Here is a 15,696-nt window from a genome sequence, read left to right as displayed (position 1 = left end):
TTGAGAATGGCTTCTATCCTGATCTAAGGACTTGCGACATTCCAACTCCTACAATTGCATGAGCTGTTCCCTTGATAAAAAGCTCTCTCTCTATATTTATATGCTTTACTGGTTTTGTTTCTCTAGAGAACCCAGCCTAAGAAACTGATAATTGACAAGGTTGAAGATCATTTAATGTGTATTGACTATTTGTATTTCTGTTTCTCAAAATGTCTGTGTTTATCTTTTGTTGGATTTGTCTTTTTCTTATACATCTGTTGGAATTTGCTACATCCCAAATATTTGATTTTTACGTTGCAAATATTTACTACCAAAACCAAAACCAGCATGTTGCCATTGAATTGATTCCAGCTCATAGCGACCCTATGGTACAGAGTAGAACTGCCCCATAGGCTTCCAAGGAGTGGCTGGTGCTGACCTTTTGGGTAACAGCTGAGCTCTTAACTGCTACGCCACCAGGCTCCCTTTACTACCAGTCTGTGTTTATCTTTTAACTTTATTTTTGTTGTCTTTTGACATCTGTCGTTACTATCAGACTTGTGGTTGTCATTTTTGATTTTTGATAATGCCCCTAATAAACTGTTTGGACTCTTAAAGGAAATAACTAAATTTTCCAAAATTGCCTATGTGTAGGAACGAATATAGGTCCCAAGGAGCTCTCCTGAACGAAGTCTCTATATTTTATTGCATGTACTTTTAAACATGCTTTGGACGCTGAACTTTAAAGAAAATCTATTTTCTGTGTTCTGAATATATGTTTGCTGGATTATTGCCCTCCAGGTAAGGGAAGTCTTATACTAATATTACCACAGTCTCCTTACCTTTTTGCTTAATTTGCTCTTGTACAGAAATCCTGGCAATCTGCTCTCCTAAAGATTATAGCCTAGAAGACCCTATGGGCAGATCTGCTCTGTCACATGGGTCACTGCGAGTCAAAAATTGATTTGATGACACACAACAGCATCCTTCACCTTTAATTGTTGTACGCTGGTGGTGCAACAGTTAAGTGCTTTGCTGCTAACTGAAAGGTTGTGGTTCAAAACCCAGCACCTACCTGGGAGAAAGACCTGGTAATTGGCCTCCGTAAAGATTACAGCCAAGAAAACCCTGTGGGGCAGTTTTGCTCTGTCACATGGGGTTGCTATGAGTTCAGATTGACTCTGCAGCCCCCAGCAACAGAAAATGATACGTCGTCAGCTCCCCCGAGCAAAATTAGAGATCTGTAATCACACTCACACCAGCTAATCTGTTCATAAATCGATATAAGCCGTCACCCTGAGTTACGAGGCTGTAGTTCAGTAGTAGAAATCTTAACCTTGCATGCAGGAGACCCAGGTTCGATTCCTGGCCAGTGCAGTTCATGTGCAGCCATCGCCTGTCAGTGGAGGCTCGTGTGTTGCTTTGACCATGAACAGGTTTTAGTGCAGCTTCCAGACTTACACAGACTATAAAGAAAGGCCTGGCGATCTACTTCTGAAAAGTAGGCATTGAAAACCCCGTGGTTCCCAACAGTCACCGTGAGGGTGGCGCAAGCCTGGGCAAGGTTTTGCTCTGTTACACATGGGTCGTCCTGAGTCAGGGCCAACTCAGCAGCAAACAATAACAGCACCCAAAGTTAACTAGAATCTTTTTATATGTATATTTAAAATGTTACAGGCAATCTAACTTCCAAATTTAAGTCCCAGAAATTTATTTCCAGCTTAATTATTTGAAACTCTGCTTTAATTTTTCCACAGAAGCAAATTCTAGGTTTTCATCAAGCTCAAATAAGCATTTTTAATCCTTAATAATACTAAGTAAAGTACTCAGTATTATTGGGACTAGACTTGGAAATACAGTTTATTACATTATTGGGAGTAAAATCATGTAATAAACTATAGTAACGATTGTGAGGGTGGCGCAGGACTGGACAGTGTTTCGTTCTGTTGTACGTAGGGTCGTCACAAGTCAGAACAGACTCGACGGCACCTAAGAGCAACAGTTATTTAAGTTCTAATTAAAAATGTAAAGAAAAAGCCTCTAATTCTCAAAAACTCTAGAGATCAGAGACTATGGGATGTGTTTGTGTGTGTGTGTGGGGCATAGCGTATGAAACTTTTTTATAACAGTGAAGACATCTCTTGTTGAGTCACTTACTCTCCAGTGTTCTGTATTTAAAAGCAAAGATAATTTGCATTCAGTCATTATTCTTTAGCTCATGCATTGTCTGTCTTTATGGCTAATAACATTGTTCTTACTCACCGCACAAACTTAGAGCCATAGATAAAAACGGCTTACAACTTCACCATCAGTTGTAAAATACCAACAATAAGCCAGAAATGCTCACTTGTCAGGCTGTTTCCCCAGGTATTTTGTGGTTATAGTTTGTATTGTAGGGATGGTTGAGGTAGCATGAGAGGAATGGATCTGTTCCTTGCTCTCAGCTCCTGCTGTGCCTTAGTACTTTTTGAGGGCTGAGTTTTAGACCTCATATAGCTCGAGAATAGTCATCCTTAAATTTCACCATGCCTACGAATCAGCTGTGGGAGTTAAAAATGCAGATTCTCCAGCTCCGCTCCCAGGATTTCTGACTCAGGGGACCTGAGTAGCTCAGTTACGTGCAGTTTATCCCCAGGCACTCCAGGTAATTCTGTCGCAGGTTGTCTGTGGACCCGCAGAAATGCTGATCTTGACTGCATGATTTCTCCTGTGTGTTATCAGTCTCTCAAGTATGCAACAGAATAAGACTGTTCTCAACTGCCTGCTTCCGTGGGTGAAGCTGATGAACTCCATCAGGGCACCAGGGTACAATTAGATGTCCCTGAAAAGATAATTGAGGAAATGGGATCTCAAAGTCCTGAAAAATTATTTACTTTAACATGCTTCCGTAAGCAGTTTATTTCCAAGAAGTTCACCCATTTTGGCTTGCTAACCAGTAGTTTGTGTGTTTCTGAAAGCTACAAACGTATAATGGGATCTTTTCAGTATTGCAGGTAGTGTGAGCACCCTCACAATGTTTCTGTTGACATAGCGGAGATTTCTGAAATAAAAAATCAAAATCCCGGTAACTTAATTTGTCTAGTTTCTTTCTTCTCTTTTACCTACTGACTGCCCATCAGACCTTTCATGACGCTGGAATGGAAAGAATTTATTAGTGGAAAATTGGCCAATTACCTGCTTTGTCATGTCAAAGACATGATTTTACTGCTTATAACAGTGGGTTAACAGGGATATTAAATACTCATGTGTATCTCATTTTTATATATGATTTTAAATTAAAATTAAAAAGTAGATGAACGAATTATCTCATGAAGACCATGGGTAATTTGCATTTTGCGGGGGGGATTGATTAGGAATTCTTTGTTAAGTTTATGTTTTTATCACCTTATGTTCTCTTCTATGTCCCTCTACCTTGACTTTACAGATGGATATTTTATAGATCCTCTCAGCTCAGCGCATACACATTTCCTGATGGTGGGCATCTGTTAGCCAGGGATGAGATGCTTGGTATAGTCTGGTCAAAATTTATGTCCTGCAGGCAGGAACAAATGCCTCCCAGGGGGGTGATTTCACTCTTATTATTCTCTTTATGGCACCAGACTCATGATCATTTGGTGTTTTTCAAGAGGGCACACAGCTTGGAGATATTTTGGGTTGATAAAATTTAGTCGAACCATATGTATTTTCAGAAATCAATCCAATATTAATCCAGTTTTATACCTCATCATACGCTGTCTTTAGGCTAAATCGTTTTTGTTGGTAGTTGCCGTTGAGTTGGTTCTGACTCATGTTGACCCCATGTGTGCAGAGTAGAACTGCTCCATAGGGTTTTTAAGGCCGTGACCTTTCGAAAGTACATTGCTAGCCCTGTCTTCCTAAGCGCCTCTGGGTGGGTTCAAACTGCCAACTTTTCTGCTAGTAGTCGAGCACTTAATTGTTTGTGCCACTCAGGGACTCCACTAGCCTAAATTACAATGTGGATTTGATGACTTTCAGAATGGTTATATATACCTAGAAACACTTTCTTCTCCATGTGTGCAGGTTGGGTGAATGGCTTTACTGTGTAAGCAGGAAGGAATGTTAGTTTAATTTATTTGACCACTCACATACCTCCTTGGAAGAAAAGACATTGATGGCTGATTTTCTTACCTTAATGAAGAACAACTTTTAGCATGTCTTCTTTGTAAGGTTCAACCCTAGGTATTATAGGTTTCACTAAACTACAGAGCCATCACCTAGAGGTGACTTTCAAATTAACCACCAAGCCCCCAGGGCTCCAAGGGTAAAGTAGATGTAACAAACTAAGGTGAGGAGACACTTCAGGCATATTGCATGATTACCACTCTGAGTTCACTTTAACATCTATTTTTCTTTTCTTGTCAAAGTGTGAAATGGCTTTTTTTTTTTTTAAATTTTGAGTGGGTTTAACTTTGTTTCAGAAGTTAGTGGAACCTTTGAAATGGCCAAAGATACCTTTATCCTTTGCATAACGTAGGCTTAAGTGAATAAAGCTGACGGGTAGTTTTCATTTGTTTATGGAGTTCTGCCAAAATTTCAAGAATTTTTATTTTTAGGTTTTTGAGTTTATAAGGAATCATCAAAAATATTTATTGAACACTGTCATGGATTGAATTGTGTTCTCCCCAAAATATCTGTCAACTTGGCTAGGTCACGATTCCTTGTATTGTATGATCGTCCACCATTTTGTCATCTGATGTGATTTCCCTATGCGTTGTACCTCCTACCTCTATGAAGTTGATGAGGTGGGATTAGTAGCAGTTATGCAAACTCAATCTACAAGATTAATCTACAATTTAAGGTAGTCTTTTTTGAGATACAAAAGAGAGAAGCGAGCAGAGAGACACGGGGACCTCTTACCACCAAAAATCAGTGCTGGGAACAGAGCATGTCCTTTGACCCGAGGTTCTTGTGCGGAGAAGCCCCTAGACCAAGGGAAGGCTGATGACAGAGACCTTCTCCTAGAATCGACAGAGATAGCTTTTCTTGGAGCTGGCACCCTGAACTTGGACTTCTAGCCTACTATATAATGTGAGAGAGTAAATTTCTCTTTGTTAAGGTCATCCACTTGTGGTATTTGTGTTATAGCAGCACTAGATAACTAAGACAAACACCAGCTGTAAGCAAAGGGTCATTGTGTGCTTTCCATGAATACTTGTTCTTATTGCTCTCAGCACCTGGCCCCCCTCCTTTTTTTAAGAGTACTTAGAGGAGTATTTGTGAATGTTATTTACTCAAAGTGTGATTGAGTTCCTCGTTCTGCTGGGCGGGCTTTTAAAGTTCTCTGTGGCTTTTCAGTCTTCCCTCATATGACCTAACAAATTCTCAAGTGCTCTCCAAGTATAGGAAACTACCGCCTACTCCTTGAGAACCTGGAGTGTGTAGCAAGTAAGGAGATATGTTCAAAGGCTTAAAGAGGTTTGTATGTTTTGGGTTTTTGTTTGTTTGTTTTTAAAACTCTGGGCCTTTGTATTGTCTGTTTCATTTGGGAGTTTTAAACATTAACAGGAGCACATGGGTCCAGAGTCTAAGGAAGGCAAAGATAGGTGGTAAAAATAAAAAATAGGTGGTAGATAGGGGAAAAAGAAAGGCAAAATGAAAAACTTAGTCACTGGGTCTCTATAGATGGGCCTCACCCACCTGTCATGAATGTGGAATGGTGGGAAAGGTAGAGGATATATTGTGAACTAATAATATTTTGTTACTAATTTTACTAATTTTCTTTTGAATTCTTCCTTTGAAGCCCTCCCAGCCTTTAGTTACTTGGCATCTTAGTGAAGGAACTATATGGATAACCTGATTCCTATGTCTTACATTTATTTTATGGGAGACTTTATTACAAACGAGTGTTTATCATCCTTGTTTTCTTTCTTTCTTTTGTTTAATCTTTTACTTATTGAAGAAATTGAATATGTGGTTAAATGACTTCCCACAATAAAATTCCATGTATTTCTTTAATGAATTCTTTGAAATATTCATTGAAAAAAAAAAAAAGCATGGATCTTCCAAGATCTGAAAAAGAAAAACTTTGTTAACCACAGGTCAATTTCTCTAATAACTTGTATGCCTACCTTCTTTTGTTTTTCGTATTGTATAGTGTTTTAGGTGAAGGTTTATACAGCAAATTCGGTTCCCACTTAACAATATTTATACGGATTGTTCTGTGACATTGATTACAGTTTTCACAATGTGTCAGCATTCTCATTATTTCTCTTCTGTTTGTTCTGTATCTATTTTTTGGCTGAAAGGTGACCCCCAGGAGTAGCTTCAGTGCCAAATTCAAAGGGTATCTTAGGGTGATAGTCTTGAGGGTTCCTCTACTCTCTATTGGTCCAGTAGATCTGGCTTTTTTTTGGATTTTAGTTTTGTTCTACATTTTTCTCTCGTTCTGCCTGGGACCTTGTATCGTGTCCCTGGTCAGAATGGCCGATAGTGGTAGTTGTGTACCGTCTGGTTCTTCTGGTCTTACGTTAAAAGAGGTCATGGTTCTTGTTATGGGCTGTTACTCCTGTGGACTAGTTTCTTTGAGTCTTTGGCTTCCTTCATTCTCTTTTGCCCCATACGAGTAGAGACCATAGTATCTTAGATGGCTGCTTGCAAGCTTTTAAGACCCCAGATGCTACTCACCAAGCTAGGGTATAGAATATTAACTTTATAAACTATATGCCAACTGACTAAGTTATCCCATGATACTATGGTGCAAAGCCTTTTAACCCAGTAAGCCAATCTCCTGAGTTGTTAGGATATGTTTAGGAAGTCTCCGTAACTGTGCCCCCATGTGCTTTATGATATATATGGATATATGTATGTGGCATGCACAAACATGTATATACATTTACATATACATAACAACTATACATGCATGTACATGCATTCATGTATGTCTTCCTGTACACATATACAGAACCTTTGTGGCACAGTGGTTAAAGGCTTGGCTGCCACCCAAAAGGCCAACAGGTTGAATCCACCAGCTGCTCTTTGGAAACCCTGTGGGACAGTTCTACTCTGTCCTGTAGGGTTGCTGTGAGTCAAAATTGACTCAGTGGCAATGAGTTTGGTTTTTGTTCATACACAAATATACATATGTATCTACCTGTATATCCACACACATATTTTTTGGTTATTACTGTTATTGCAAATTGTGTATGTTACAGCATTTACTGAAGTTGTTCTTTTTTGTTATGTACTTCTTAGTGTCTTTGTTTACCTTGGTCAGGTTGTGCAGACTTCACCCATGTTTGGTATTGCTTTTCCTATCACCAAAAATAACTAGTGTCTACTACCTAGAAAGTGATTCCCCCCTCCCTCCCCCTCCCATTCCTGGTAACCATCAAAGAACATTGCTTTCTGTGTGTATATCTGTTCTCAGCTTTTTATAATAGTGGGACTGTACAGTATTTGTCCTTTTGTGATTGACTTAATTCACTCAATGTAGCGTCTTCCAGATTCATCCATGTTGTTTCATGAACTCCTTGCTATTCTTTATAGTTACATCATCCTTGTTTTCTAGTTCCCAACTTCCTACCTCACACTTCAAAAATGAAATAAAAGATAAAGCAGCTGTCACCATTTGTGACAAAACTTGAGGTATTATGAATTCACAGCTTTGCCCCAGGGCAGGCATAGTCTCCAGAAGGGATATAGCCCTTCCATTTGTCAGAAGACAACTAAAATGGGTCTAAGATGAAGGTTATCAAGGGAAGATTCCTTAGTCCCTGTTAAAGGCTTGCTTTCATGTTCTTTCTTCTTAGTTTACATTTAGACCCTGTGGCCAGGCCCTGGATCTCCCTGCCATCCCCATTAGGCTTCTTCCGTGACTGCATGCATGGAGGAACAGCAAAAACCCCATTTGCCCTTGTCCCAGGAGAGTGTACTTTCAGGAAATGGGCAGGGTGAATAGACAGCAGCTGGTGGGAAAATGAGAATGGACCTCCAGGGGCTTTTAAAAAGGCCATGAATTCAGCTCTTGTCTCTTATGCTCACACAATGAAACACATGCTGGCAGCAGGGTTGGATAATGACTCAGTGAGGAGCTGAGTCTTGCTTTTTGCTGCTGTCTTCTCCTTAGCCTGTGGTCCATTTCCTGCTTTGCCCTTTGGATTTGAGGTTGTTCCTCTAACCTTTAGAAGTTAAAAATTTGGCCTTTCAGTTATCCCATTTGTGTCCTGGAAACCCTGGTGGCATAGTGGTTAAGAGTTTGGCTGCTAACCAAAAGGTTGGCAGTTTAAATCCACCAGGTGCTTCTTGGAAACCCTGTGAGGCAGTTCTGCTCTGTCCTATAGGGTCGCTATGAGTCAGAATTGACTCAATGGCAATGGGTATTTGTTTCCTGGTTGTTTTTGGCCTCTCTATACTCTTGAGACACTTTCTGTCCCGATTTTACTTGGTGTTGTCATTGGCTTTTGGAGTATCTATCCAATTAGCCTGTCAGGAGAATAGCGACTTGTTGTAGGGGAATTGTAAATTACATGCACCATCTGCTTCTTCCCAAGCACCATTGTTTTTGCTGCTTGTTTACATACATACATACATACATATGTATATATTTTAAACAGGGAAAAGACTGCTTATGCTAGGACTTGAATGTACCTCTATATTGAAGAAATGGATTTTTTTTGTGTTTTATTTTCAGCAATGGAAATTTCTTAATCATACTGGGAAAGCAAAGTCAATTTGGATGAAATTCAATTACAAGGAGTAATACAGGTGGATATAGAAATTAAAAAAATTACACGTGTTAATTCTTCTGATTATTTCACTGATAACTCATTTGTACTTTAAAGCAGTAGTAATAGACTTATGGAAAAAATATGGGTGTGAACTTAAGGTTTTTTTTTTTTTTTCACAGTTGTTGATAGGTGCTGTAACGTCGGTTCTGACTGGGAGCGACCCTGTGTACAACAGAAAGAAACACTGCCCTGTCCTGCGCCATCCTCACAGTCCTTGCTATGCTTGAGCCCACTGTTGTAGCCGCTGTGTCAAGCCATGTTGTTGAAGGTCTTCCTTTTTTTCGCTGACCCTCTACCAAGCATGACGTCCTTCTCCAGGGACTGGTCCCTCTTGATAACATGTCCAAAATACATGAGACGAAGTCTTGCCATCCTTGCTTCTAAAGAGCATTCTGGCCGTACTTCATCCAAGACAGATTTGGTTATTCTTCTGGCAGTCCCCAACACATTCAGTATCCTTCTCCAGCACCATACTTCCGAGGCATCAGTTCCTTTTTGGTCTTCCTTATTTATTGTCCAACTTTCGCATGCATACGAGGCAATTGAAAAAAAAAAAAAATTTTTTTTTGGGTCACTTGCACCTTAGTCCTTAAAGTGACATCTTTGCTTTTGGAAACTTTAAAGAGGTCTTTTGCAGCAGATTTGCCCAATGCAGATTTCTTGACCGCTGCTTCCGTGGGCATTGATTTTGGAGTCCTGGTGGCACAGTGATTAAGAGCTTGGCTGCTAACCAAAAGATCAGCAGTTTGAATCCACCAGCAGCTCCTTGGGAACCCTAAGGGGCAGTTCTGTTCTGTCCTATAGGGCCACTATGAGTTGGAATCGACTTAACGGCAATGGGTTTTTTATAGATAGATGTAGAAATAAATATAGATGGATATAGAAATATACAGATATTTTTCCATGTGTCTTACTATTTTCCTATGGCTGCCTTAACAAATTACCACACGCTTGGTAGCTTAAAACAACAGAAATTTATTCTCTTACAGTTCTGGAGGCCAGAAGTGTGAGATGAGTCTTATGGGCTAAAAAAAAAAAATCGAGTTGGCAGGGCCATGTCCCTCTGGAAACTCTCGGGGCGATTCTACCTTCTTGTGTTTTTCAGTGTCTAGAGCTGTGTTCCTTGGCTTATGGCCCCTTCCTTCATCTTCAAAGCCAGCAGCGTAGCATCTTTCCTTTGACTCTGTTTCCCTCTGCTGCCATCACACAGCCTTCTCTTTTGTCTTAAATTGACCTCTTTCTCTCTCTTATAAGGACAGTTGTGATTGCATTTAAGGCCCTTCTGGATAATCCAGGGGAAACCCAGGTGGTGTAGTGGTTAAAAGCTATGGCTGCTAACCAAAAGGTCGGCAGTATGAATCTGGCAGATGCTCCTTGGAAACCCTATGGGGCAGTTCTCCTGTGTCCTATAGGTTCGCTATGCATCGGAATTGACTGGACAGCAATGGGTTTGGTTTGGATAATCTAGGGTCATCTCCCAATTTCAAAATCCTTAAGCACATCTGCAAACTCTTTGCCATATGAGGTGATATTCACAGGTTTCAAGGATAAGGATGGGTACACCATGGTGGGGGGGGGGGAATTATTTGGTTTACCACAGTGTGTGTGTGTGTGTGTGTGTGTGTGCGTGTGTCTATCACCTTTGTTTGTCTGTATATTTAAAATTTCTTAGCTTTGTCTACTGACATGGTTTGTAAGCAGCTATATTCCAGTAGCAGTGAACATACCTGACATCCAGGTCTTGGATTGTAAATACCATTCTCCTTTTTTTTAATTCTTTTAGAGAGGTGGCTGATTTCACATCTAGGGCATGAAAAATTACAAGATAAGGCGGGAATATCCTATTGTATCAGAAAGGAAGGAAATACTCAAAGAATAATGGGGACATGTCAAAAAGATCCAGGAGCGAGCTTGAACAGACTTCCAGTGTTCAAAACTGGGCAGCCTGAGCACTGAACTAAATTATGGAAATATTAGATTATAACCCATTGAATGAAGTAGAAAATTCACCATTACTGATAAAAATAAATTTGTAAATTGAAAGTATGATGATATGTAGGATATTTACAGTTTCTGAAAACCTTTCTGTAGCATACTAATTAATTACAAAGGGGAAAGTTTAAGTCGACAGTGGAGAAGCATGGCGGATACCACCTTAACCCATTAATCATAGTGAATACGATGAGCAATGAGGCCAATCAAAATTGTTCGCCACTTGATAGGCTGCAAAGAGAACAGCTTCACTTCTGTGATATTCCTGTCAGAGATGCATATTCTGAGTTTAATCACGAGGAATGATAAAGACAAACCTCATTTGTGTTCTACAAAATAACTGGCCTGCAATTTTCAAAAAAGGTCATAGTCATGTAAGTTAAGGAAAGACTGAAGGACTGTTGTGTTCCTGATTGAAGGAGACTAAAGAAATATGGTACATGGAACATGTGATTCTGAACCGGACACCTTTGTAGTGAAGAACATTATTGGGATAATGGTGAAATTTGAATGGGGGTTGAGGATTAGATGGTACAAATGGAGCCTAAATAGCCAGTTGGAAGTTCTGACTTCACCATACAAGAATCTGGGCAGGCTGCTTATTAGCAGACCTGTGATTCAATTATTTAGGCCTTTCTTCTTGGGCTGGTTGCATGCCTGCAGGGTAGAGTTTAGACTACAGACATAGGAGCTGGGTAGGAGAAGTCTAGGCATCCCAGCACCCAATGTACACATATTCACTGAATCCCCGTTTCCATCATGGTATAAGGTTGCTATGAGCCGAAATCGACTTGACAGCAGTGGGTTTGGTTTTTTGTTTTTTTCTTCACTTGTGCCTGGTGTCCTCAGGCCAGAGATGCTCTTTTAAAAATTTCTCCTGTGAATGAAACTTCACTCTTTTGCCTGGGTGAAGAAACAGCAGCTGCTCAGTGAAGTGGAGGTAAGGATCTGGGGATCTAACAGCCTTGTAACCATTCCTTGTAACCAGTTCTACTTCCTTTACCTGCTCCATGTCTCCTGACTACAAGACTTTGCCTGGGGACCTTATTCCTTTTAGTGTTGACTGATCTGTGCTATAAATTGCATTGATTCTTTGCTTTCTCTGGGTATTCCTGGGGCCTCCTCTCTCAGTTATCATTGGACGTTTCCTTCAAAAGTATTGTCTTTTATTTTCCCCTTGCCTGTAGGTTTATCCTTTTTAAAATTATTTTTATTTTTGACTTTATTTTATTGTATGAACTATATGTGAAAAAAAAAACCTTTTGCCATTTCACCCATTTTTATGTGTGCAACTCAGTGGTGTTAATTACATTAACCTGTTGTTCAACCATCACCACTATTCTTTTCCAATTTTTTTTTCATCAACCTTCACAGAAACTCAGTGCCCCTTAAGTAATAACTCCCACATTTCCCCTTCTCATCCATCCCTGGGAACCAGTAATAAACCTGACCTTGATGCATTTGCTTCCTCTAGGTATTTCGTGTAAGTGGGCTCATACAATATTCGTCCTTTTTGAGTCAAGTGTATTTCACTAAGCATAATGTTTTCAACGTTCATCCGTATCATAGCATGTGTCAGAACTTCATTTCTCTCTATGGCTGAGTAGTATTTTATTGTTACGTACATGCCGCATTTTGTTTATCCATTCATCTGTTGATGGACGCTTGGGTTGTTTCCACCTTTTGGCTGTCGTGAATAATGGTTCAGTGAACACTGGCCTGCAAGTATCTGTTTATGTCCCTGCTTTCAAGTCTTTTGGGTATATACCTAGGAGTGGGTATATACCTATTATTATGTATATTATGAAACTACTTTGCCCTTCATTTCTGTCAGTTTTTTCCCCCCATATATTTTGGGGCTCTCTTTTTATGCTAGGTGGGAAACCCTGGAGGCGTAGCGGTTAAGTGCTACAGCTGCTAACCAAAAAGTTGGCAGTTTGAATCCACCAGGCACTCCTTGGAAACTCTGTAGGGCAGTTCTACTCTCTGTCCTGTAGGGTTGCTATGAGTTCGAATCTACTCAACAGCAATGGCAATGGGTTTGTTTTTGGTTTTGATGCTAAGTGTATGTATATTTATAATTGTTATAACTTCTTTATGAATTGACCCTTCTATTGTTATATATGTTCTATAGGGTTTTTTATTGTTATATAATGCCCTTTTTGTCTCTTATAACAGATGTTGACTTAAAGCCTATTTTCTCTGGCATCAGTATACCTAGCCCAGCTCTCCCTTGGTTACTATGGGCATGGAATATTTTTTTTTTTTTTCCCATGCCTCTGCTTCTAACCCATTTATGTCTTCTGGTCTAAGATGTATCTCTTTTAGTCAGTGTATAGATAGACCATGTTTTTTAAATACATTCTGCCATTCTCTGTTTTTTTGTTTGGAAAGTTTAATACATTTACATTCACAGCAATTTTTGATAAAGGAGGGCTTAACTTCTGACATTTTGTTATTGTTTTTTGTGTGTCTTATACCTTCTTTGTCCCTCATTTACTCCAACACTGCCATTATCTGTGTTTAGTTAGTTTTTTATATTGAATTGTTGATTCCCTTCTCTCCTTTCGTGTATGTTTTTTAGATATTTTCTTTGTTGTTACCATAAGTATTACATTTAACAACTTTAAATCTATAACAACTTAGTTGAAATTGTGACCAACTTAACTTCATTGACATACAAAACTCTATTCTTATAACAGTGCTCTTCCCTTTATGTAGTTGTTATAAAGATTATATCTTTATATGTTATGTGCTCAATAGTATTGATTTATTATTATACTTCATGTATGGGTTCATGCTTTTTAGGAAACATCTCTTTGCTGTGCTTTTCATTGGATTTTGAAAGAAAACAAATGTAGATGCGTATATTCAATTCACCATCTTACCCAGAAATAAGCAATGGTGATTTTTGAAACTGTATTTAAAAAAAAAAAAAATTTGCTTTGGAATCTTTCCTCATTCCCTAAATAAGCCAGATATAGACCGGAATATATAAAACAGAAGTGAAGCTATTGTAGATGAAAAGGTAGGTGTGAGGTTGGAGAACAAGAGTCCTTTCTGCTCTGCCAGTTGATCTGACCAGCCACTCCATCTGTAAACCCAATCAATTCTTTTGAATCTTAGGGTTCTGAAGTACAGAGTTGGAAAACCACTGGGGTAGAGTAATTATTATATATATAGATAGATATATATACCCATCAACTGTTGCCATCGAGTAGATTCTGACTCATAGCGACCCCATAGGACAGAATAGAGCTGCCCCATAGGGTTCCCAAGGAGCACCTGGTGGATTCGAACGGTTAGTAGCCTTAGCTCTTAACTGCTAGGCCATCAGGGTTTCTATATATGTATATGAAAGATCATTCCGCCTTCTTCATACTCTGCTCTCAACCTGTCTCCACTCCTCTGGCTCTATCTTGCCTTCCCAAACCAACTTTTGAAAATCACTTTTACTTCTAAAATTTGCTTGTAGTTTCTGCTTTGCCCTTTTTATTTTCTGTAGTTAAACAAGTAAAAATATCATTTCAAATTAGTAGTATTTCTCTTGTGTTTACAATTGGTCATTTTAGTTAGTAACATATTACTAGTTGGATAATGTAAGTGAAAATTCTTTGCAAATTTGAAATCCAATATAAAACGCAGTTGAGATTTTATTTGTCCCATCCAATTAGTGGTCAGCTTACATCTTTAAATATGGGGCATGTTTCGGTGATTGTGTCATTGTAATTTTGTCACAAGGAAAAGAGTTATGTTATTCCTCCTTAATGAAATATCTGTTAAGGTGGTTGGTTCAGAAATATGATGAATAATTGAGCTTGGGGATTAGGAGGAACCTTGGACATACATTTAAGTAACCCTGTTCTTTTTACCATTAGGGAAGCTGAAGTCCAGAGACTAAATTTTAATATGAGACTCTTATTTCAGAGTTGAGATTAACATCTAGATCACCTGCCAGTCAGTCTGTTTGCTAATTTATTTTCATTTGGTACTTACTACCTTTATGTCCCATGCTGGTTATTGAGATTTATGTTTCTAAAATGACTGTAATAAAACCAAAGAATATATTTTATTCAAGTAGTAATACAGGAGAAAAAAGTAGTACTGAATTAGGTGGGTCTTCCATCAAGCTGATTTTTCCAGATGCAATTTTTCAGTGACCTACAAAAATTATTGTAAAGATGGGTGAAGATTTAGAGTCCTCAGCATGGAAAGAGCATGTACCATTGAGGCTGGCCTCTCCCAGAATAGCTAATGTATACAGAGTCGGTTTTATTTCCCTTGGCAAGGCTGGGGGGATGTTAATGCTCTGATTCTAGCCTGAATGTTGGGTTTTGGGGTCCCCCACATTTGTCAATTTTCAGAGTGCTTTTTTATTAGGGTTGAACCCTTTATTGTGTTTCACTCCTGGATCTTCAGTCCTTTCAAAATGCTTCTCTTCTCTGAGAGTGTGAATATACTTCAAACCACTGCTTCTCTCTCAAACTTTAGCACTTCAAGCCTTGCTACCCAAAGTGTGGTCTGTAGACCAGCATCAGTGTAACTTGAGAATTTCTTAGGAATGCAGAATCTCTGGCCCCATCCCAGACCTGTGGAATTTATGTTTTAACAAGATTCCCAGGTGGTTCTTACATACATTAAAGTATGAAAAACATTGATCTAATAACAGTGGTTCCCAAAATGTGGTCCATGGACCAGCAGCATCAACATCACCTGGGAGAGTGTTAAAAAATGCAAATTCGTGGACCTTACCCAGACCTACTGAATCAGAAAGCCTCTTGAGTGGGGCCCAGCAGTACGTGCTTTAACAAGCCCTCCAGGTGATTATGATGCATGCATGCTAAAGTTTAAGAAGCAATCTAGAGGAATATTTTTCAAGGAGTTTTCATCATAACCCACAGTGAGAAATAAAATGCTACCTTGACCTATGTTGTTATCTGCTGTTGAGTTGACTCTGAGTCATGACCATCAGTATAAC

The 15,696-nt window shown here is 39.2% G+C and overlaps 1 protein-coding gene across 11 annotated transcripts in view; it reads left to right on the top strand.

Annotated features, from left to right (window-relative positions):
- The window catches only part of PSD3 (pleckstrin and Sec7 domain containing 3), a 739,247-nt gene that overhangs the window by 302,106 nt on the left and 421,445 nt on the right, over nucleotides 1-15,696 (top strand). Inside the window, exon 2 of one of the 11 annotated variants that reach the window (XM_049866077.1) lies at nucleotides 8,846-8,994. The exons of the other annotated variants lie outside the window; for them this stretch is intronic. Within the exon in view, the coding sequence (XP_049722034.1) occupies nucleotides 8,983-8,994 (12 nt within the window). The 5' untranslated portion in view covers nucleotides 8,846-8,982. The remainder of the gene's footprint in view (nucleotides 1-8,845; nucleotides 8,995-15,696) is intronic. 11 annotated transcript variants of the gene reach the window in all.

This window comes from Elephas maximus, chromosome 22, assembly GCF_024166365.1.
Source record: "Elephas maximus indicus isolate mEleMax1 chromosome 22, mEleMax1 primary haplotype, whole genome shotgun sequence".
Taxonomy (NCBI): domain Eukaryota; kingdom Metazoa; phylum Chordata; class Mammalia; order Proboscidea; family Elephantidae; genus Elephas; species Elephas maximus.
This window is presented reverse-complemented; position numbering and strand designations above follow the sequence as displayed.